The sequence below is a fragment of the Rhea pennata genome, chromosome 2 (assembly GCF_028389875.1).
Source record: "Rhea pennata isolate bPtePen1 chromosome 2, bPtePen1.pri, whole genome shotgun sequence".
NCBI classification, from domain to species: Eukaryota; Metazoa; Chordata; class Aves; order Rheiformes; family Rheidae; genus Rhea; species Rhea pennata.
In genome coordinates this window covers 35,489,064-35,513,010 of record NC_084664.1, presented here as the reverse complement: position 1 = coordinate 35,513,010, position 23,947 = coordinate 35,489,064, and the positions used below count along the sequence as shown (strand labels likewise).

Here is a 23,947-nt window from a genome sequence, read left to right as displayed (position 1 = left end):
TAGAAGGACAGCTTTCTATGGTGTGGCATGGAGTCTAGTTGGAGGCCTGTGGCCAGTGTTGTCCCCCAGGGCTCAGTACTGGGTCCCATCCTGTTCAACTTTTTCATCAATGACCTGGAGGAGGGGACAGAGTGCCTCCTCAGCAAGTTTGTGGATGATACCAAGCTGGGAGGAGTGGCTGATACAGCTGAGGGCTGTGCTGCCATTCAGACAGACCTTGACAGGCTGGGGAGTTGGGCAGAGAGGAACCTCCTGAGGTTCAACAAGGGCAAGTGCAGAGTCCTGCACCTAGGGAGAAATAACCCTAGGCACCAGTACAGGCTGTGGGCTGACCTGCTGGAGAGCAGCTCTGCAAAGAAGGACCTGGGAGTGCTGGTGGATGACAGGTTGACCATGAGCTAGCAATGTGCCCTTGTGGCCAAGAAAGCCAACGGTATCCTGGGGTGCATTGGGAAGACTGTTGCCAGCAGGTGGAGGGAGGTGATCCTGCCCCTCTACTCAGCCCTGGGGGGGGGGAGCCTCATCTTGAGTACTGTGTCCAATTCTGGGCTCCCCAGTACAAGAGAGACATGGAGCTACTGGAGAGAGTCCAGTGTAGGGCTGCAAAGATGATCAAAGGGCTGGAACATCTGCCCTATGAGGAACGGCTGCGAGAGCTGGGCCTCTTCAGCCTGGGGAAGAGAAGACTGAGGGGGGATCTTATCATGGTGTATAAGTACCTGAAGGGAGGGTGTCAAGGGGACGGGGACAAACTCTTTTCAGTTGTCCCATGTGACAGGACAAGAGGCAATGGGCAGAAATTGTAGCACAGGAAGTTCCGTCTGACTGTGAGGGGGAATTTCTTCCCTGTGAGAGTGACAGAGCACTGGACCAGGTTGCCCAGAGAGGTTGTGGAGTCTCCTTCTCTGGAGATCTTCAAGGCCCGCCTGGATGCAACCCTGTCTAACATGCTCTAGGAAACCCTGCTGAGCAGGGAGGTTGGACTAGATGAACTCCAGAGGTCCCTTCCAACCTTACTAATTCTATAATTCTATGATTCTGTGTGTCTGTGAGACTGGCTTGACTGTAAAGTCATTTATGGAGATTCATGCACTGGTGCCTGCAATGTGGAAGAGCAGGTCAGCCTTACTTGTAGCTCTGAGGTGGAAGATATATGAAAATATATGAGAAAAATCACACCTTGCAGCAGTTCTCTGGTCTAAATTGACAAAAATAGTCCAGCTGAAAGGAAGCAACACCTACATCACAGAGGCAGGAAAGTAAGGCTCACAGAGGTCAAATAAAGTTCATATAATTCAAAGTACTGAATCCTAGCCTAGTGCCTTGGGAAAAAGAATACATCTCTCCTCCTTATACAAAGGATGAAGGAACAGGTCTCTGGCATCTAAGGGTACCTTTGCAGCTCTTCCAGCGACTACCCGAAAGAATGTAAGAAGGTCATTCAGCTGAGAGGAATGGCTCAGTTTCTCTTATATCAGTTCTGATATACATAACAAAACGCCTCACTGGGCCAAGACTCCACTGGCAAGTGAGAAGGGAAGAACTGCACCTCTTACAGCCATAAACAGGGATCAGAGACTAATTTAGGTTAGACGGGACCTCAGGAGATCTCTAGCTCAATGTCGTCCTTCAAGCAGGGTCAGTTATGAGATCAGACCACATTGCTCAAGCCTTTATCCAATCTGGTCTTAAAAATCCTCCAGGACCATGTGGAGACTGCCTAGCCTCCCCAGACAGCCTGTTCCACCACTTGACTGTCCCCTTCATGAGAGATTTTTTCCTTATATACAGTCTGAACCTCTCAGCCTATACTCATTGCCTCCCATCTTCCTGCAAAGCACCACAATGAAGACATCTTCTTCATAACTTCCTTGCAGGTACTGGGAGGCTGCTGTTGGGTCCCCTCAAAAGCCATTACTTCTCCAGGCTGAAGGTGGGTATCTATCAAAGGTACTGAGAGAGTGAAAGCCGTTACAGTGGGGTGCAGCATTCAGATCTCCATCCTTTGAGAGTCACGTTACTTCCCAAAGCTCTGCCTTTGCACTGGTGTCCTGCAGCGGATGCTGGAAGAGGGGATGCCACCGGACAGCTCTGGCCCACCACAGGGTTGCCGGGAGAGGTGGAAGATGCTGCCAAAGGCACAGGTGGGCAGCCCTCTGCCGCCGGGGGCCGGGAGCAGGCCTCGCTGTGCGCCGGGGGCTCCCCCTGCTCCACCCCACAGGTGTCCGTGACCCTTTGCCCACAGAGCAGCCGGATGCGGGAGGCCAGGCGGGACGCGGCCCTGGCGGGTGGAAGCTGAGCGCAAAGGAGTTAACAGGACTTTCTGCCTCTTCCCGCCCGCGCCTCCTCCACCCTCCTCGCTACCTGCCCTTTACGGCCGCGCCGCGCCGCGCCGCGGGGCGGGGGCGGCGGAGGTGGAGGGAGGCCGGGGGCTTCCTGCGCCTGCCGCCGCCGGCGCCCTTCCTGCCCGCCGGGGCCGGGGCCGGGGCCGGGGCCGGGGCGTGGGGCGCCGCGCTCCGCGTAGCGAGGGAAAGGTGTGCGAGCGTGTGCGTGTGTGCGCGCGTGTGGGTGGCAGAGGGGCTGGAGCGGCGCGGCGCGGCGCGGGGGGAGGCAGGCAGGCAGGCAGAGCGGGCGGGCGGGCGCCGCGGCGTGCGGGAGCCGGCGGGGATGCGGCATGGCTCTGGGCTCCGTGAAGATGCCGCCGCCGTGCGAGGGCGCGGAGCTGGCGCGGAGCTGGAGCCCCGGCGGCGGAGCCCACGACCCGCCGCCGCCGCCGGTGCAGCTGCGGCAGAAGCTGCGGGAGCTGCCGGCGCTGCTGCGGAGCGGGCTGACGCTGCGGAGGAAGAGCGGCGCCGCCGCCGCCGGCCGGGTGAGTGACCCGCGCCGCGCCCCGCGCCCCGCTCCGCCGCCGCGCTGCCCCCGCGCGCGGCAGGGCAGGGCGGGCCGGGCCGCGGGCCCGTGCGCGGCGGCGGCCGCGCTCCGCGGGGGGCGGCGGCGCGGCCGCACCTGGGCCCGCGGGCGGCCCCGCCGCAGGTGCCCGCAGGCCGCGCGCCGAGCGAGCGCGGGGACCGGCCGCGACCCCCGCGCGGGCGGGCGCCGCTCTCGCAGCCGTGGCCGCCGCCTTCACCCGCTCCTCGTTTCGCTTCTGAGGCAGCGCCCCACTCGCGTGGGGCCGCGCGTGCCCTCGCCCGTCGCGCGGTTCCGCCGCGGAAGTGCTCGCGGGCACGCAAAAGTGCGTGAAAGTGGGGAACCTCCGGGTGCCTTGGCACCGCTGCGGCTAAACTGTCGTTCCCGCTCGCAGCTGCGTCCAGCGACGCGGGGCCGTGGGGCAGGCAGCGTGCAGTTGCCTCATGGCCTTTCGCTCAAGTTGACTCATTTTTGGAAAGGCTTGCTGGTGCCGCGCCGGCCTGGCCTGCGCGGTAGGATGCAGGGCCCCAGCTAAGCGCTGCGTGACGCCCCACGGCTGGGGACCACAGCTGTTGGTGGGGAGGACAGCGAAATCTCCCACTCGTGATTGCACAGTGCGGGTGGGATGGCAATAAAGCCAAGGGAAAACTTACCTGCAGTCTAAATCTGGGCTGAAAACCACTATGCGAGTCCTTGAAATGATGGGATTTGTTTTATTTATGAAGGGCATAAAGTAAGCTGCCTTGTGGTTTTGGTGCGCTGATAAATAAATGTACATGCCTCTGTAGGCAGTTAGTGTGGAGTAGTCAGCATGATGTATACTTGTACCCAAATCCACTTTGCAGTAGTTTACCTGTGTAAATAAATGTTTTGTACACATGGGGAAGTTGCTCTGAAATGTGCTGAAGTGTGAATTTAAAACAAAACTTTGTGAATGTTTTATTTAAAAAAATGTGTATGCAAGGAACTTAAATAGGATGAGGGTAGTATATAAATTTAAGGCAGAATATCTATTTCTGAATAATTTCTTGATGCATAGTCCTATTCTAGAATAAGTTTTTTTACCTTATATGAGTTTTACCCTCAGGATAATGACCTGTCTATATGGAGATATGTAATAATTTTTTTATATTCTGGTTGGTACACATTTTAATACACTCCATGAGTGTCCACATGAGTACAGAAGTGGCCTGAACTTGATTCGCTTGATTTCATTGAGAAAATTGAATCGCAGGGGTTTCAGTTAATTTTAAATAGTCAAGTCTAGTTCTGCCCTAGCAATGTTTATGAGAAGGATCTTCTAGTGAAGGTAAGACCTTTGTGGAATACTCTTTTGAGGTTAATTCATTCCACTTTTAAAGCATTCTACAAAAGAAGTTCAATAAGTGTCTAGTGAGAAGGTAAGAACTAATGCAGACTAGCTGTTGAGAGCTGTTTTCATTTGTAGGCACATCTAAGATACTGTGTTAGGCACAACCAATCCATGACACTTCAGGGAGATGCCACGCGGAGGAGGTTGAGGTTTATTATCACGGTTAATCTTCACTGCTACTGCTAAGTATTTGAGAGGGTGAGCAGCATGAACATTTGCTCTGTCAATATTTGCAGTGCATGAGTTAACACCTCAGTGAGAAGCCTAGGTGGATCTTGGGGCATGCAGTTCCTCAGGTGCACTTGCTGAAGCCTTGGCCCATCTTGCTTCATGCTGTCCCAGCTCAGGTTCTGCATATCGTTGCCCATGTGCAGTGTTATGGATCAGCAAGGAAGAGGTGACAGATTTAGTGGTGGTGTCATCTGTGCCTTTGCCATATAGTACCCTGTGGTTGACCTTGTAAAGATTTTCTTCCGCTGTCCATCCTGGTAGAAAGAAGGCTGGAGAGGGGATGGGGAATTTGTAGGTCTGTCCTGAATGGATGCAGCAGCTCTCTGGTGCGTGGTGGATGCTGCGTGTAGATGCTGCACGGCTCCAGCAGGAGCTCCCCAGCTGGTGGCCAGGTACTGTCTAGCTCTGTCTCCACAGGACCCTCCAGCTTGGGAAGGCTCTGGGGAGGGTACTGTGAGATAATGGCACTTTTTCTCTTTTGAAACCAAATGAGCCCATGTGGTGCGTGGAGGGTTTTTCCGTGTGTGATTCTTCAGGGAACAATCTGGCTCAGTCAGCGATGCTCCATGTCGATTGCCATCCACCCTGTATCTGCGCCTTTTCTCCTTAGAAATAGAATTTTTAAGGGGATGACACTTCCCACACATTTCTATATAATTTGGAGAAAAAAATCAACTCTGCTCTGGACAGTATTTGGGGGATGGAAGGGATATGTTAGAATAAAAGAATTCACCAACTATTTTATACTTTCCTATTTAAGCATGAATCTCAAAAAAGACCTAAAATAAGCTTGGAGAAAACACTGAGTAGCACAAATATGAAACAAAATATCCTATTTTTACCTCAAGAAAACACTGCAGGTTAATCCAAAGTTAATTTTTGCAGGTTCTTTTGTTTGTTTATGAAATCCCTCCCTTCCTTTTTAAATTTAAGAGTGATCTTAGTCTCCAGTGACTTTTTCTTTGTGCTTTCTTGTTTGTTCAAACACCAAGCTGAGTCTGTTATTTGTCCAGCTGGATTCATCAAGAATGTTGCTCACATAGGTGAGCTGTTTTCGAGTAAATGCTGACCAATTGAAATTCTAGTTTGTTTAATTTCCTAGAAAAATATTATGACCCCTGAACAGGGTATCTGTCTCTGCTGCTGACTTGCTGAGGGACTGCCTGCAATTTGCTTCCTCATCTATAAAATAGGGATAATATGCATGCATGCTTGGAGACTATGGATAATAAAATATAATCGAAGTGTTAAGGGTGCTATAATTATTTTAAAGATACACTTCACTGCATGCTGTTAGAGTATTTTCTATGGTGGGGGAGAAAAGCATTGTGTGGGAGAGGGTAGCGTACAAAGAATGGAATAAATTTTGCAAAGCAGCATGAAGCGGAATAAATTTTTTAAATCTCTTTGGGCCTGCCAGTTCTTCTTGGCCCTTGGTGGTAGAATGTTTGAGAATTTGTGACCGGAGATGGGAATAATTGAAGAATTATTCACTAAGTTGTGAAACAAAATGTGCACTTTCCTCTCAGTTCAGTGAATGCAGAAACTGGACTACAAGTGGGCCTCTTTGGCCTTCTCTATCAGGATACGTATGATTTTAATGCACTTGAAGAACTTAGAGGTGGAAAAAAGCCTTGTAGAAAAACTGCAATAACCCATCTGTGGACCCAGAACCATTTACCTGCTGTTAAATACCAATACATTTTACTGCTCAGTCATTTAGATAAAACTAACCTCTAATTCCCCTGCTAGGGAAGCCTATTTTTTTTAAAAAGCCTCTGAACTTTGAACCGGATATTGGCATCGTCCCCAACGGTGGAGTTTCCTAATGCCGGTCTTTAGGGCAGGTCTGTCCCAGGTGTCTGTGACCGCTGCGGCGTCACAGCCGTGCTGGGAAGGGCACGCTCCTGCTGAAAGGGAGTGGGTTTTACTCTTTCTCTGCTTGGTGCTGCTTATTTCTGATGCAGAAAATGACCCAATCTTTTGCTGTGGCAGTTTTATTCCTTTTTCTAGGGGTTCAGGTTGGTCCCTTGAAGGGGCCCTCAAGCATCAGAGCTTGTGCAGAGGCAGAGGAGGGACCAATTTTGCTGGCTCCATGGGCCTAGTGCAGCCGTTCCCCTCTGCTGTATGTGTGCTCTTTCTCTAAATCCTTTGGAAAGTAGGATCCTTCCGGTTTCCAGTTTATCTCTTTGAGGTATGTGCTAAGAGCACACGTAATGAGCATGAGCATTTAAGTTATAAACTACCTTTACTCTCTTTCCTTTTGTTTGCCAAAGATGTCTTTCTTTCTCTCCTTTTTTTTCCCCCTTTAATAAGTAACAAAATGTCATTCAGTTTTGTGCTTTGTACAACAGTAAAGTCCCTGCCCCTGGAAGCACCGAGATCCTGCCGACATGTCAGTAGAGCAGTCACTCCATCACGCAGATAATCCTTTTCTCCTAATGGAGCTAATTTCGCTCATGTTCCTGAGTTCCTCCTAAAAAGGCAAAAGCAGCGCTTGGGAGCCAGAGGAGGAACTACCTTTTTCTCTCTCTCACTCACACACACATTTTTAATCACCCCTCCTGCTTTCTAGGTGCACATTTACATACGAGCTTTGTGCGAGCCTGGATGCTGCTGCTTGCTGGGCAGTCGTAGCTGCCATGCCTTCTGTACATGGTGGTGTCAAGCCCCGTTACTCTGATGTTGTGAAAATATCTTGCTAGCCTATACAAATCTGCATCATAAACCATGCCTTTTGACTTGTTTGAAGTCAAAGAGATACCACGAACATTTTGTTTTCTCAGATCCACCATGGGCTCTTGTGCTGTTTCTAGAGGCCTTCAGCCAGACAGGTGTGCTCAGACTCTCTTCACACTGAGGGAATCTTGGGTGTGTTTTGGTGACAACTTTGCTATGTGTGGGTGTGAGAAACTTCTTTCTGATTGTGGGGTTGCAGGTTGAAAAACATGCACCAAAGGAGTAAACCAAACCAAGAAGTAAACCTAAACCAAAGGAGCTAGGTGAGAATTATAGGTGCTAAAAGTTTACATGAGTTCAGGGGGAGACTGGAGAAGTTCATGGAAGAGAAGTGTATTGAACGTACAGAATCCACAGGAGGCACAGAAAGTCCCTGAGCTGAAAATAGTTGGAGGGTTGGACAGTATTAGAGATAACTAATTTTGGCATTGGTAGCTGCTGCTGGAGAAAATTCTTCTTTGACAGGAAAAAAAAAGAATTATATGCAATCTGTTTCAATTAAAGGAAGCCCTCTCAGCCTAACCCCTCTTAGCCTACACTTTGATAAACTTTTGTTCACCTCTAATGCAAGGGTTTCAGTTGCTTACATCGTTCAGGTTACTTTCCTTCAATGAATTCATGTGATTCCTGTGACTGGGGAAACTGTAGTGCTGCAGGTGAGGTTTTGTCAGGATGTTAGAAATTCTTCACCTCTGCTGAAAATTCTCAGCATTTCTTCTTTCCACGGCTACATTATGTTGGTGGTTCATAGTTATCTTTTGATTGACCTAAGCACGCAGGTTTGTTTTATTCTCAGTTACCTCCCCGCAATGGCTGACGTTTTTAACAGTCCCTATTCTTTTTTGCACTTCCTCATCTTGTTAGTGCCTAAGTGCAATGACCTTGTATTTCATGCTATTGAACTACATCCTTTTCCTAATATTCCCATACTCAGTCATCTAATTTTCCCATATGTCATTATGTTTACCTTTGTTTTGCCAAAGCCTCCGATTTTGTGTCATCAGCTCATTTCATTGGCACGTTCTGCTCGTTTGACCATTGTTGTTAATGAGAAGAGGACAAAAGAAATGAGGAGAAGAATTGGTCTGGTGTCTATGCTTATATATGCTATAGGTGCTTTGCCATTGTAGATTTTCCTGCATTAAAAAGATGTGGTCTTCCGATCTGTGGACACTATACTAACTAAAATCTGTGCACGAAATACTGGACTGTCTCAGTGGATTGAAAGTTTTACTGTCAGTGCTGTTATCGAAGCAGGCTGATTGATACTGGTGACATTTTGCTTTAAAGCCTACCATAGAGCTTCTACTCAGTAACTTAATACACTGATCATCTTGGCAGTTATTATGTGACTAAAAATAGTCTTGGTAAGTAGTCTTGAATTTTTCCCATTGTAATCAGGCTTATTATATATTCCTGCTAAATGTATTTGATTAAGATAATTGTCTTTCACAGTATCCTTTAACTTGTCAGGTTTGTGACTGGTGACACATGAAATGTTGAGTAATGAATAAAATAGCTTAGCAACAGTGACCACAGTAGCTGACAGGGAATTTCAGTGTCTTTTTTGTTTATTTGCATAATAATTTGTTTCACAGTCAGTGTTCAGTGAACTACTAAATTGAGAATACTTCTTAATTAGCCCGTATCTTATGACTTTGGAGAAATTATGCTGGGTATGATGAATAACTGCAGCTGAATGAAATCCGAGGCAGTCCACCTCTGCCTTACTTTTGAGTAACCTCTGGCAGGATGCAAAGTGATTTTTCTCCCTGAGGCTGAGGATGGGTTCAGGTTGCAAGGATGATGCCCACTACCTGTGGTCTTAGGCTAGCAGCCTGGCTTGACGCCTTAGCTGCTTTCTGGCATGCCTGTGTAGGCTCAGGTGCAGTGCCAATACCTGGGGAAGAGATGCCATCATGTGGCTTTCGCTCATGGAAAATGCATAAAATTGACACTGACCCCAAGAGACAGAAAAATGCTCCACCTTGCTCAAGGGGCATGGTCTGAGCTTCTGAGTTTCCTGTCTCTATTCTGGCCAGAGCATAGTCTGGGAAGTCGGTGCTTTGATCCACAATTTGCTAGTATAAAATGCTCTCCTGTCTTTAATCCCTTTCCTGCACTACAAATCAAACTCAAGCTGAAAACATCTTGAGTAAATTTAGCCCATGTTCAGTCTTTAAATGCTCCTTTTCTTACATTGGTAATAACATGTTCAGTTAGTGGCTGTGAAAGAAAATATCTTTTTGTCCTGAACATTTTTGTAATTCTAACTGAACAAGAATATCATTGCTTTCACTTTTAATTTCTCTTCTTTTTTGGGCAGACATAGTCTACAGGTTCTCTGAGGTGATGCTGCAGTGTGTCACCTGGAAATCTGTCCAGGAAATGTATGTGTAAAACAAGATCAATTCCATTGAAATTAAAAGGAAAGTATTGCAAAATTTCTGCAGGTGTTACATCTTGATAAGAGGAAGGCTTGATTTAAGTGTGAGCTAATTGTATCCTGTTAGTTACATATTTTAAAAGCAATAAACAAAATTCACATTGAGGAGTTGTGTACTTTAGTTTGCTTGCTTGCAAATCTGCATTAATCGTTAATGCACGCTATATTTCCCAGATGCAAGGATGAATGAACAAATGCTGTACTGTACTATTATGACAAACTACGTCAAGGTTTGTATCCAACTGTTGTTTGTATAACTAGTGATTTGAATTCTATTCTGTCCCTTTGAGGAGATTGCAAAACACCCTGTTCATGTTTATGCTAATGAAAATGCGGAAAATAGGAAGCAATAGCTCTTTAAAGAGAGGAAAAAAAAAGAAAACAGAATATACTGTCTTTTTGACCTGACTCATGGAAAGCAGTTGTGATAAAACAAGACGTTTTATCCATGCATATGGCTTATAACAATTAAAGTAGTATTTCACATACTGGGAAGGCAGTTGCCTATTTTTTATGGAAATTGCAGGCTTTATATTTAAGATTCCATATCTTTAAAGTGGTTTATTTTTCCATTTCTGATTTGCTCATTACAAGCTTCTTTGAGAGAATTAGGATTAAAGATGGTTATCAAGAGGTGGATAGTCACCAGTAGGCCTAATAAATAGACAGAAATTGCTATTGCTTGTGCAGCTGTATCTGATCTAGTCTGTCCATCCCAGATCTCTGATTTTACATCAGGCTGGGGTAGGGGTAACAGCTGCTGTAGGAAAGGTTGGGATTCAGTGCGTAGGCTTTCGATGCGGCTTCGCCAAACTGTTCAAAGACCCTCGACAGGTCACTCTGTTTCTGTAGGAAATCTGCGTCTGGTTATCAAGTAAACAGATGCTGTGCATGGGTTTCCACAGTAGTCTCTCTAGGATGCGAGCTGCCTTTTATTACGGATTCATAACAGTGTTCAACATAAGAGCTGTAGCGCTGGCTGGGGCTCAGTATGGTGCTGTAGCACAGAAATTAAAAATTCGACTCCTTTTAGCCCTGGGAAGTATGAACTGTTGTTCTGTGATCTCTCTGTGCTGACTCTCCTTTTCCCAAGTCAGGATGCCTTGCAGATCTCTTCGGGTCTATAGGCATGGGTTGTTTTCAGTGGAATATTTTGCACTGGCCTTTGGGATCTGCTGTATATACTTTATCTACATGAAACCTTTTTAAGTTAAACATTTTTCATCGTATCTGTGCTTTTGGCAAAAGTTTAAGGAGAAAAACGAAGGCGGTTGGGCTCTAAAGTTAAAAGCATTGGAAGCAGGATCTGAGTTGTTTTTTTTTTTTTTTTCACTTCCAGGTGAAAAAGGCAGTAGCTATTCATAATTGTCATGATGTCTTTTATCTCAGTTAATTTATTGTTTGACTTGGGTTAGTCTGACCTTGTAAAATGATCTACCTGTGGCTGTTGGGTTAAGCTAGTGTCAGTTATTAATATTTAAGTCCTATAGTGTACTTTTAATTCTGATTAATTCCTTTTTATTTTTATGAATTTCTTTTACACAAGCTATTTTTGGAGACGATTTGGAAAGATAACTGATTAAAAGTCACTATGCTTTTTTTATAGTACAAAAAAGAACATATTCCGCTGATTGCCATAAAAAAACTTCAGTCTGTATAAATACCAGTTGAACTGTATTCATAGCATCAATAACAATTTTTGCCGTCTGTTTTGGAGCTGAGTTAACCTGTTGACTTAAAATACTGGATGCTTTCTAGTTTGCCTTTTTTGTTGTAGCTCTGCCAAACCCTCAAAGACCCTCAACCCTCCGTGAAATCTTGGATTTTCTACTTCACCTTCTAATTACTTTTCAGAAGTAATTTGTTTGTCCCTGGACTGTATTACTTAAGCAAGTTAGTGCTAGGAAGGTGATGTGATACCAGGAGTCTGGAGAGGAAGGGAGAGAGGGTCCTGGTTTGGGAGCACTCTGTAGCTTGCTTGGGTCACAGGGGACTGCCGGTCTCTCCTTCCTTCTGAACCTCGGACCGAAGTCCTCACGTGACTGAGATGCACGTGTGCTGCCTGACTTGGAGCAGTAAGGGAAGGAATGGTTCAGTGGGCTTGTTGCTTAATTATGGGGTGAATGTCACGTGCATGTGTGCTTTGGTGTGAGCTGCTGGTAGCTTCTTCCACTGCTGGCCTTCCACAGTGTCTCTGCTGGGGTCTTGGCAGCGTAATCTCTGGGCCTGAGGAACAAGCAGGAGCAAGTTGCTTCTTTCTGTTGATACTGGCAGCCAAAGAAACATGTGTCGAACCTGCCCTTCGTGACGCAAAAGACGGTCTATGATTCGCAGGTCAGTGTTGACGAGCGGTGACCTAGAGGAAGTACTGCATGTTGGAGGAAGAATAGAAAATTGAGGCCCAGACCACTTGTGACCAATCACAAATTCATGAGATCCTTTTCTTAGGGTGGGGTGCAGGTATGATGGTGGTGACATTTGCTTTTTGTTTAGTTTTCAAGATGAAAAGCATTTAATTGTGGTTTTCTGGCCAAGTTCTGGCTTAGATAGCTAGACTCAGTGATCCTAAAACTTTTTGTAATTTCAAATGGATATGGTAATCATTTACTGTCATAGACTGCTGCTGCACACTGTTAAGCAGCTGCTCCATTGCATCCCATAGGTGAATGCACTTTAGTGATGCATAAATTGATTTTTTTAAATGTGGAAAGAATGGGAGAAAACAACGAACACGCACGATTAGCCATGAAAGTCGCAGCGCGTTTGTTTGTTTAGTGACTGGCTGAGGGAAAGAGCTAAGCGAGTCCGTTAGATCCGCTCTGGATCCAGCTCATGGACAATCCAGCGCTTTGCCGTGGTATGTCGCTTCTGCACTGCCTGAAGCCACGTGGCAGCTCGGGCCAACCTGGAAGGGTGTGGGGCGCAAGTCTGTTGCTGAATCTGTGCTACGGGGCGAGCGGAGATTTGTGGTGGCTGTTCGGGAAGGCCAGACTCATGGGGGATGCAAGTCCTAAGTGAACATAAGCAGAATTCAGTAGTTAGCTGCCAACGAAGAAAGGTAAGGACGCAGTGTATCCCAGGCTTGAGTGTATTTTGGTTTAGGAATGATATACTGTGTAACATCTGCCCAGGCTAGCGCTGCGCGGTGCTGACTGTAATCACCGCAGGAATTCTTTACAGCAGGGCTTCGACGAGGCTGCCTCGCTGCTACGTGGAAAAATGTGTTTAAGAAACGAAACATAAATAATCCTACGAGATTTCATTATTATAAACTGTTTCGAAAACTTAACTGGAATTTGACTTCTCTTCGCAAAGAGTGGCTTAGTCACGTCCAAAAATGGACCTCTGGCACTTCCAGCACTTCCAGGCTCAGTGCCATCTGACAGCTGTGCTGTGTCGGCGTGGCGGGAAGAGTGCTTGCAAATGGTTAAAAGGCTTGAGTGCGGAGAGCATCAAAGGAACAGACAAAACTTAAAAAAAAATCATTTAAAAAAAGGAGTAATTGACAAGCTTATACTTAAGGTAAAATTGCGGAAGCTTGTTTGAGCTTCCCGAGAGACAATCATCATATATCTGTTCTGTTTATACCTCAGGATCCACGTGTATGAAGGAGATGGATAGAACTTGCCTGCTTGTTAGAGCAGAATCATTCATAAATATCGTCTTTGTAATTGTTTTTGACATCAGTTGCAGGAACAAGATACATAAAATGCAAAAATAATAATGGTATTTAAATTAACACCGCTATTTTTTTATTATTGTGTTGAAGGATAGAAGAGGAACATTCAGCAGACATTTAATTTCTTGTTTTATCTCATTAAGCAGACAGTCCCAAAACAAATGAGTTTCAGATTGGTTTTACCAAAGCTATTTATCTAATTATGGCTTTCATTGCACTTGAATGAATGTCTGCAAATCAATAGGTCCCTTAGGTTGCCAGGGCATGCATTAAAGCTGGTAGCTCTCCAAGCTGAATGGCAGCAGTGCTGTTTCTTGTTTTTTCCACTGAGATGTCTCTTCTCCATTCTTACAGTGTATGCATAAACTGAGAATTTGCTTGAAGGTCTTGCCTAAATGGTTGCACTCTGGAGTTGTTTATTTGAAATTCATGTGGCAATAAATAGTTATATTATACTGGTAAAGGTTTTATTAATTCTAGTTATTTTGAAGGAAGCTAGTGTAGATACAGGACATGTTGTAGTGGGTCAAGATGATGGTTCATCTAGTCCTGTATCCTTAAATTTTACGGTTAATTTAACAGCTAATGGTTTTAGCCACAAGTATAAAGAAAGATTCTTGTGCTTTCAGAGAGCCTTAGAGCAAATGTAGTGTAGTCTGTGCTGTATATTCTCTTTTCCTGGGTTCGAATACCTGGAGATGCCTTATATTCTGACACTTGGGATTGTTACTGTTAACCATTGCGGTTATAGTTGTTGACATGATTCATATACAGATTCAGCCTTTTAATGAATCTGGCTAGTGTTTTGTCTTCAAGCTCATCTTGGAAGGAAAATTATGTTTTGTTTTCTTTTGTTGTTAATTAGAGAATTCTTTTTGAATTTCCTACCTTTAATTTCAGGGACTAATCTGTTGTCACCAAAAAACCTTCCGAAGTTATTGGCAGGGAACTTCTAATTTCTCTCTTCTGTATGGCTGTTTTTTTTTATGTATTCTCTTTTACAGCTACTTTTTAAAGCAAGCAATCTCAGTCTCTCTAGGTGACTCTGTAATCAGCTTTGTTACCCTGTTCTGAACCCTATCTGGTTCTGCAGTGTCCCTTTGAACTTGTGATGGCTTGTGCTGAATGTAGTATTCCAGGTGAGACTGCATCACTGATTTATATAAATCATGTAATTTCCTCCCTGTCTCCATCACATATGCTTTTCATCCTAACAATTTGCTATCTTCTTAGAATTCCTGGTGGCACAGATTAGTCCTTCACTGACATGTCCTCACGGCCATGCAGATTGCTTCCTTTAGGTTGATACAGTTAATTTAAAATTGTATAAGGTGTCAGCACTTTTTTCCTTCCAGTGGGCATACTTTGCATTTGATGTTAATGAACATTATTTAACTTGAGTGATCCAATCACCCAGCTGGACTAGCCCCCTCTGAGGTTGCTTATAGACTTTTGATTATGACTAACCAAAATATAGGCAAAACCTGCTTATCTCGTGATGTGATATTCGCATCACAAATATGTTTTATTAAACAACACTGAGCCCAGGATGTAACATTGAGTCATCTACCTATTTTCTGTGTTATGAAGAAAGTGGGCTGTTTAATCCTGTTCTTGCTCCTCATCACTTTGCTACTGTTTGATGAATTACAGTATTTTGTCTCTCAACCAAAGGCTCCTTTAGCTGCTTTAGAGGAAGTCTGCATGTTAGGGCAAATCTGTACTACCTCTGTTGAAGCTGGAGTAAACCTGTGAAGTATCGCTGTGTAGATGGTCTCTGAGCGCAGGAGAAAAACAGCTAATACTGTGTCAGTCTTGACTGTGTTATATCGTACTGCGTCAAAAGCTTTGTTGTTCTCATAAGAAATAAGAATATTCATGAATGGTAAAAATATTAAATGAGTGCACAGCTATTTGGAAGGATCTACACCGATTAGTAACTAATGACTTGGTCAAGTAATCACAGAGCAGGGCTCTGCAAGAGTATCTTTTGGCTCTGCTACTGTCAGTGTTTCCTTACAAAGTGCAGTAAAGGAACAGAGATTATGGTTATTAAGATTTAGCTATCAAATCAAAAAAGGAGGAGAGGGTTTTGTTCTTTTTTCCTTTTATTCTACTCAGGCCACTTTAAGGCAAAACTGCTACTTGGAACAAAACTCTAGCAGACAAATCATTTACCAAATGCTTTCTAAAAATGGATATATTGAAGTGTTTGTGTCGCACTACAGATAACTGTTCTCCAATCTTACAAAGCTCTTCATTAAAATCAAAGGCAGAAAATGTCCCCTTAGTGGAATGCTGTGTTTAAGCACAAAATGTGGTTAATAGAGGAATTCTGCTATTAAATACAAGTTGTGTTCTTATTAAAATAATGCAAACGTTGAGAATTATTCACGCCTGTTGTTTCACAAAACAGCACTGTATGAATCTGTTTACCGTGGCTGTAGAACAGGACCTATTTCAGCTGGTTATTTTCAAATGTGTTTCAAATTTCAGTGTGTTTCAAAACACATTACAGGAAGGATGATAGTAGTGGATAAGGAAGCATTACATTTTCCCATTCTGTAAGTAAAAATACTTGCAAGAAGTTATCCAGAGACAATAATAGTTTTTCTTTATAAGCCCAAGTTGAGAACTGTTCACATGTTACTGAAGGCTAAAGGTAAATTTTGTGAAACTTCCAAAATGTGAAGATTTTTGAAAATAATTTATACTTACCCTAAGTTAAGCAAGAAAACAGAATGTTTATCCATTGCTTTAGCTGTGCAGGGTGTTCTCTTACTTTTAGAAACAAAGCCCAGTACTGGGGTCTATGAGTCATCTTCTGTTCAGCCTGAGCTAACTGCAGTTCCTATATGTGTATGCCTGTTTCTTTACACTGTGACTTTTTGCCTCTCGGGTTAGTCATTGTTATCTCTTGGCACAAACGGAGAAGTTAAAAACATCAACAAGCATGAGCTATGATAAAAGCATGCAAACAAACCTCCCATTTAATCTTCCAAACCCCATTCCTGTTTCTTTGCTCTTCATAAACCCATCTGCTCTTTTCATGAGGTCCCAGTGGACAGAGCACGGACATGAATTCCAGGGCAAAGGGTCTCTTATCAGAAATGCTGTCCCAGAGGCCCTCTGCAATTAACGTCCTGGTGTGTCCAGTGCCTAAAACTGCAGATACTATGATGTTGCGTAGAGAAAAGGAAGCAAAGAGATTATATATGAAAAAAAAAAAGTGTTAGTCCTTTTCCAAACTTTGCTTTGAAAGATGTTGGTAAACTAAGTATGTTCCCTGGACTCAGCTTTGCTTTTGTGGGGTCCTACATGGGCTGTGCTACGTTTCTTAAGTTTGGGCTAGTAAAATGTACAGGATTCAGTACGGCAAGTCCAAACTCAAAGAACATAGCACAGGTCTTGACCTTGTCCCTCATGGGGACAAGGCTAAAGGAAAGGGTCCTCGTTAGGTACACACAGAATGATGACAGTCACATCTCCACTCTAAAGTTAACCAGACATTTCCTAATTTTATTCATCTTTATTTTCCTTTCCCATTCTCTTTACTCCTTATCTCCACATAAGAAGTCTCCAGGTGTATATCTACATACCAAGAAGGTGTTGAAACACTTTTTTTTGCTGCAGTTATATTTGGCACATGAGAGGTGACTAAATAGATACGTTACCCTGTTGTGCTATGGGCTGAGGTGAAATCAGGCTTGTCTGTATGGTTCATAGTGGTGGTGCCACTGAAATAACCGTTGGCTTGAAGCCATCTCTAAAGAGCTGGTGTGGGAAAAGATGGAGCAGTTAGCAAGTTGATGCAGTGTTAGAATAAACCAGTTATTGAAGACCATATATCTCGAAGTGAAGGTCTCCTGCAGCAAATCTGGCAATTTGCCGTCACTCTGCCCTAGCACAGGAGCTTAACCAGTGGCTCTGGTGTGTGATGGGGAAGGGGTTGTCGAGCTGGCGGGACTTTGGGGATTGTCAGGGCGAAGGTGCGGGGAGGGAATGAACAGACTCAGCCTGCTTTGGTAGGGCATCCAGGATGGGCAGGACCTGTTTGTTGAATTCATTAGGTCAGATTTGGCATCGCAGCAGACTGTTAGGATGTCTTTGACATCTTGCTTTTTGTGAAAATATATATAAAAACATAGGGAGAATATCTCTACTAGTCTCTGGAAGATCAGTCACTGCTGTGGGGAATATTAGTGTATGAATTATCTTTTGGTTCACTTTACTTCCCTGACTTCAGTCTGAATTCTCTAACAAATTAGTATCTTGCATGGGCATAGCTTGAATAACTTCTAAAGTCAGCAGTTCCCCTTCTCTCCCTGCCACTTGCATAGATCAGAAAACACATGCTGACTTATAATGACATTTATTACTGACTTTTTAAATCTGAGTGGGCTGGTAACCAGGATACATCAGGCAACTAGAAGGAGGATAACAGCGTGTTAAAAGTGATCAATGTTGCAGGCATTGGCTATAATGCAGAATATTAGAGAGGAGGAAAGTTAATTCTCTCTGCTACTAGACCTGAAAAAATGTGGTCAGTTGTTACCTCAGATCCTTCTATTTCCATGGGACAAAGAACCTCCTCAAGCATTTTGGGGTGAAGACTCAGTCTAGCGAAGCAGAAAGTGGTGGCTCAGTTATGATTTGCTGCTTTACATAGGTGTGTAAAAGAGGATCCTAGAGGAGATGTGGCTGAAGGTGTGGGATCAGGAGAGGAGGAAACAGCACCTAGCAGCACAAGGACTACATGAGCGACTGCTTAGCCTGATGGTCAAAGGTTCCTTATCTGTCTTTCTTTTCCTAACATTGGCTACCAGGCCTGACTGTCCTCTGATGGTGGAAATGTGATCCTGCAGAAGGGCGGTGATGTGTGAAGCTCTTCCTGCAATGGTACTACAACATGAGCAGACTATTCTGCTGGCTTTTAGATGTTGCACTGTTCAGTCCATGTTCTAGCTATAATTTGGTGGTGAATAACGCATAGGCTGTTCCATGGGAGTTTTATATGTCATCGTTCACATAACTGATAAGTGTGTTCATGTCCATATTATGCCCTTCTGCTTCTCTCTTATGTGTCCCAATAAGTACAACTGTTTCTACGCAAATTATACTGTTATACTGCAAGTGCTACCACTGCTGTTGTTAGTGAGGGACAGGACATTTTTTGGTATTGTTATTTCAGATTTTGCAAGTTCAGGCCATGGTTACTGCCTCATGTATACTTTGAAACAGCCTTAAAAAGGTGATCCACAGCTATCAAGGCAAGGGACTTGCTGTTGTAAAAAGAAAGCTTAGAATCAGTTGGGTGGGAGGGCTGCGTAACAGAGCTTTCAGTGGACTCTTCCAACTATGACTGAACTCTTACATGCTACTTACTTTCTGGACTATCTCCATATTTAGCTGATATCTGGCATGTCTGTCGTGAGTTTTGCAGTCGTAGGATCCCGAACAGTCCCTCCATAGGAAGTGATCTTCCTTACACCACCTGTTGTGCAGTGAGCTTCTCAAAATCATAGAGAATTCAATCTCTATGTCAGGATATGTCTGACACAGGAGTGTATGTTCAACTTCATAACAGACAATTTACCTCAGATCCCCTGCATTGCTGTAATTTGCTGGAGTATTTTTTCCTCTGCGCGCATGGTTCTTATGCTAATTCAGACTCTGGCACTTTTTTTTTTTTTTTTTTTTTTGCATATGTCTTTGAATATGGGAATGAGATTGACTAGGATGTAGACATCATATGGTGACACTTCTGTTGGGAGGTAGAGCTACATAATAGTTCTAGCTGCAAATGCAGTTAAAGGTTAATGAATTCAGATAATTTAATCAGATGTAAAATAGAGAAATACTCTAATCCTTTGACTCTCAAGTTGTTTTTTTTCTGTTTAAGGAATAGAATTGTTCCTATAAAGGGGAAAAAAAACCCTTTATACTAGTGTGATGTTTAAAGGATGCTTAAAGCATGTAAGAAATGAACCAGAGAGCAACTCTATGCTGTAAATACTAGGTCTTGTTTTGCTTGAGAGTTTTTTGTCTGCGCACTGGAAAATTACCAGGATTGATGACTTCATGGGGGACAAGAGCAACATGGGCCCAGTTGAGGGAAGATATATTTATTTATTTATTCACTTCCTTATAATTAGGCTAAGATACCGTTTTTAAAAAATATAATTTCTCCTCAAGAGGTTCAGTACAATTCTGTTTATTACTTCCTTCGTCTATGAATTTGACAAACCACAAAGGGCATTAATCTCACAAGAATAACTTGTCAAATTTTGACTCCTTTCATTTAAACTTAGTTTAGGCAGGCACTTAAGGCTGGTGAGAGGGGCAAGGATTAGGTGATCTTGACCTGACCCATACTGTCTAGAAAATGATGAATGTGGAGAACTCTTGTAAAGGCCAGTTCTATTCATTTCCAGTGCCTGTTACTGGAGCAAGATCCTGTCCTTCAATACTGTTGTCTGAAAGGGGAGAACTTCATGATATTGACCCCCTGTTATCAGCTGCAGAATCACAAGAGATGAAAAATCTCCCTTCCACAAGGAGAGATTAGACTTGCCCAGCAGTTAAGAAAGGACTTTTCCCTTAAGACTTTATTATGCATCACAATGAGGAAATGTAGAATAATGCAACACAGATATGACGTGACTTATTCATGTGCTTCAGTGATATGAAATGTGTGCAAACAATTGTTACAGGAATAAAGAATGGAAATAATGATAAATGCAAGGAGAAAGGCAGGTTATTAAAATAAAGGGTAAAGAATAGCAGAAGGGGAATATATCTCTTTAGGGCAGAAATCTTGCCTAAGTGCAGACAGTGTTCCTTATTCTTTGAACCTATGTTTATAAAGGAGGTTCCTATCTAAAGATACCCAGACTCTTAGGTATGATGGAAGTGCTGGGCACATCTTTTACTTTCTTAGTTTCTTAATCTACCTAGGATATATTATATGGATATGATCATATCATACAAAGTAAAACATACTTTTTGGGTACCTGGCACTTGAGCTATTTTCCACTTGCAAAAATTCAGAAGACTCATCTGCGATGTTTTCTGATTCTGTATCTTCTAAATCTAGTGAAAGCTAAATTTATTTAAGTTGCCTGTAGTGGTTGTTTGTATATGCTGAACTCCTCTTCACATTCTACTCCTATTCTGTAATCTATATCTAATGGTTATTGTACACTACTTCCTATGTTATTCTATATATCATTCCTAGGTCTAGTAAAACAATCCAGATTAAATGGTAGGTGTGCAGTGGTTCCTGGGACAGTGGCAGAGAATTTTGGACTGCCCTGTTTCTCAAGTCACTCCCCATTTCAGTGGAAGCAACATCCCCCTTTGGAGCTGGAGTGCACTTGAGTTTTCATTTGTTCCTGCTTCAACACTCAAACCAAAAGTTTTCAAGTACAAAAAAGATGTTATCAAGGTTAGTGTGGTCATATTCTGCAGAGTGTTTGAAGGTGCTGATAGCTGAACTCCAAATGGAGTTCAAGCTCTGCTGAGAGCAGATGAGGAGTTCTTAGATCTGCTTTGCCTAGAAATTATTTGTGTGATCCAAGGGAACAATATATATGTTTTTTTCCTTGCATTCTGGGTGCTTCTTAAGGTCTTTGAACAGTGGGAACTTGACTCCTTCACCAAACTGAAATAGTTGAATTTTGATAGTTTTTCTGCAAAAAAGTAAATTACAGCTGTTCTTCTGGAAGTGGTTAAAAGCTCCCACTATTCAGTCCGTAGTAGGTTGGCACCAACTTGTGCCAAAAGCTACTGTCAGTGAAATAATGCTGTTCCTAAGAAGTCATGCTGAAGCGGTGCCAGTACAAACAACAGATCTGCAGCTTTTCAAACTGTTCAGGTTGTAAGGTAGGCTTCTTAAATGAAACCTTGTTCTGCAGCACAGAGGCTGCTCCTACTCTTTGAAAATCTAGGTAAAAAAAGCAAGAGTTGATAGTTCTATTGATGATTAATTGCGTTTTAAATGTCCGGCATCTATTTATTTGACCTTGAATTGGGACTAGCTTGGGGATTTGGTAAATAGCCGGAGTGCTTGTAGCCCTTAGGGTAGCCAGTAGGTGCAGACCAGTAGGTCTCCAAGTGCTTGGCGGAGGGAACCAGTCATTTCCATTGCAGACTGATGTACAGGAAGGCAAATGACTTGCTGCCAAACCCATGAGAGATGCAGCAATTCCCAGATACATTGAACCGTCTGGTGCATTGCCCAATAGGTCAAACAGTCTTTGCAAAATCATACTCTCTCTCTCTCTCTCTCTTTTTTTAGAAATAAAGAATAAAGTATTTCTACATTGTGTTCAGGTATCTCAATTTGCAAATGCAGAACACATCTTGTACCTGAAAAGAATAAATGTGCTCTACTTCAAAAAGATAAGGCTTGGGGAATTACCAGGTGACCTATGTTTTGTACAGGCAGTGGTAAAAGTGGAACTCTCTGAAATAAATAAGAATAGGGACATTAAAAACATTCCTTTGCTCACTTGCAGTTCATGGACTATTTATGTGCAGCGCATGTAAGGAAAAAGTTCCCACAAGTACAGGCATTTCTCACATAATAAACTAAACTGATATAATTTGCTGCAAGGTATTTTCATAAATCATAAAGAAAGCATGAATTTTAAATTTGTCTTTTTGTACTTCAAACAATAAATTGAAATCTATAATATTGGGTCTTTTTTTTGAATTGCTTCCGAATAAATGAATATTTTAATGAATTTTCTCATTCAGCCATATATAGTTCATACTGTCATTTTATTTCTTTATTCTGCTAGGATTGTTCAAATTTGGTTTGCTGAATACTTGCTAGCATTAGAAGTTTTGTTCTTCAGGCTGCGGACAGGTGTTCGCTTGAAGGGCTGCAGCAATTTCCGATGTTTCTGTGCGTCGGCTGCTTGTTAGGGCTCTTCTGTCGGGGGCTGGCGTCCTTGCAGCAGGCTCATCGGGGCAGTTCACCTGAGTGCTCCCGCGTCAGCGTTGAGGAGCATCAGCTAACTAACCGTGCTGATTTTGCCTGACACCAGATAAGCCACACATGAATTTACATCTGCCTGATGGGTGGTTGTTAGCGACAAGTGAGCTGATTGCTTTTTTAATTGATTGTCTTTTTCAAGGTTTTTATTAATTATTTAATCTCTGACAAATGTTGGTTGCCGAAGGCCCGGTTCTGACACCGGTATTTTCTGCGGTAATGTTGATGCGGAGGAGTGCGCCTCTGCTATCCCAGCAGCCGCGACATTGCTTTACCGAGGCCTCAGGACCGGCTTGTGAGCGCAGGAGATGGAAACCCGGTAGCAGAGGACTGTGAAGAGAGTCAGCTCAGTGTTACCCATGAAACTGCGTGTTTCCACCCAGGCCTTGTGGTTCGTCTTGTGATCGAGGGTGAGTGCTGCTCTGCAGCCCCCTGCTCCAGCTCTTGGAGGGGGTGCCACCTTCCCTGCTCTTCCCACCCTTCTCCAAGCACCGATAGAAATTTTAATGGGTTTTCTTGTTTGGCCGGTAGAGCAGATGGCGGAGGAGGCTATGAACAGCAGACGTAATGACAGGATGAAATGTGTCATTCCTCCCTGGCTGTGAAGCCTCCCCCACCATGCGGAGGGGCATGGAGATGAGTATTAGCAAGCCTCCCCTCCTCCCCCAACAAATTTAAATCATGAACCTGAGATTTTATTTGCAGGAACCTCTGCACTACATACACATACAGTTGCTGACCTGCATAGAAATAATCTGAACTACTGCCAGCATGATGGTTTAGCATGATAATTCAGAATCTAGCTTTGTCATCTTATTTTTGGCTTCCTTTTTGTAACTTACTGCCTTATGTTTTTAAAGGCTTTTGCATTAGAGAATTGTTTCTCTCACAGATCACTCTTCCCAGTTTCTTTGATATCTTGCAATAGATATTAGAAGTATTTTCGGTAATGAAAAAAGTGTTTTCAAAACTAGTGGAGCTCTGCAGGATCAAAGCTTCATGACTGAATTTCTGAGGTGGTGATAATGTTAGAAGGCCAGATAGGGCTGGCTTTCCAGGCAGATGTATTTATTGTAATAGCTCTGGTGAACATGTGGAGATCTAAGTATTTGTTATTAATGTCATTCTGAATTTTAATTGAACAGCTTGGACAAGAAAGAACATATCAGGGGACAAGTGTGGTTGTTGAAGGAGCTGATCAATGTGAAAGCTTTTTCCTTTTTGGTTTGATAAAGTCAGCATCCCAAGCAAGTATTTCATTAGCGAAAACTTAGATATGATTTGCATATCAAGAGATGATAATAAATGAGATTTAGTATAGCTGTTTGGAGGGAGGCAAAGGAACTTTGGGAGATAAGGAACTTGCCTGCAGTGTCTGGATATGTATATATGCTTTGGGGTGTGAAACTTTCCCTGAACTTTCGTAAGTACATTAGTTGGACTGACAAATCCTGCATATTGGTAAGCCTTTATTCTCTTCTCTTACCCGTTTACCATAAATTTGAGAGTAGAATAAATTCAATATTATTATTATTATTATTGTAAGCCTTACAGTTAATTAAGAGGTGTAAG

At 43.5% G+C, this 23,947-nt stretch overlaps 1 protein-coding gene across 3 annotated transcripts in view; it reads left to right on the top strand.

Annotated features, from left to right (window-relative positions):
• The first annotated feature begins 2,093 nt into the window (after positions 1-2,093).
• Positions 2,094-23,947, top strand: part of RAPGEF5 (Rap guanine nucleotide exchange factor 5) — a 167,480-nt gene continuing 145,626 nt past the window's right edge. Inside the window, exon 1 of one of the 3 annotated variants that reach the window (XM_062569216.1) lies at positions 2,094-2,144. In XM_062569216.1, the coding sequence (XP_062425200.1) occupies positions 2,127-2,144 (18 nt within the window). In that variant the 5' untranslated portion in view covers positions 2,094-2,126. Of the gene's footprint in view, positions 2,145-2,633; positions 2,870-23,947 lie in introns of those variants that run through there. The other 2 variants (XM_062569215.1, XM_062569214.1) reach the window with 2 other exon arrangements.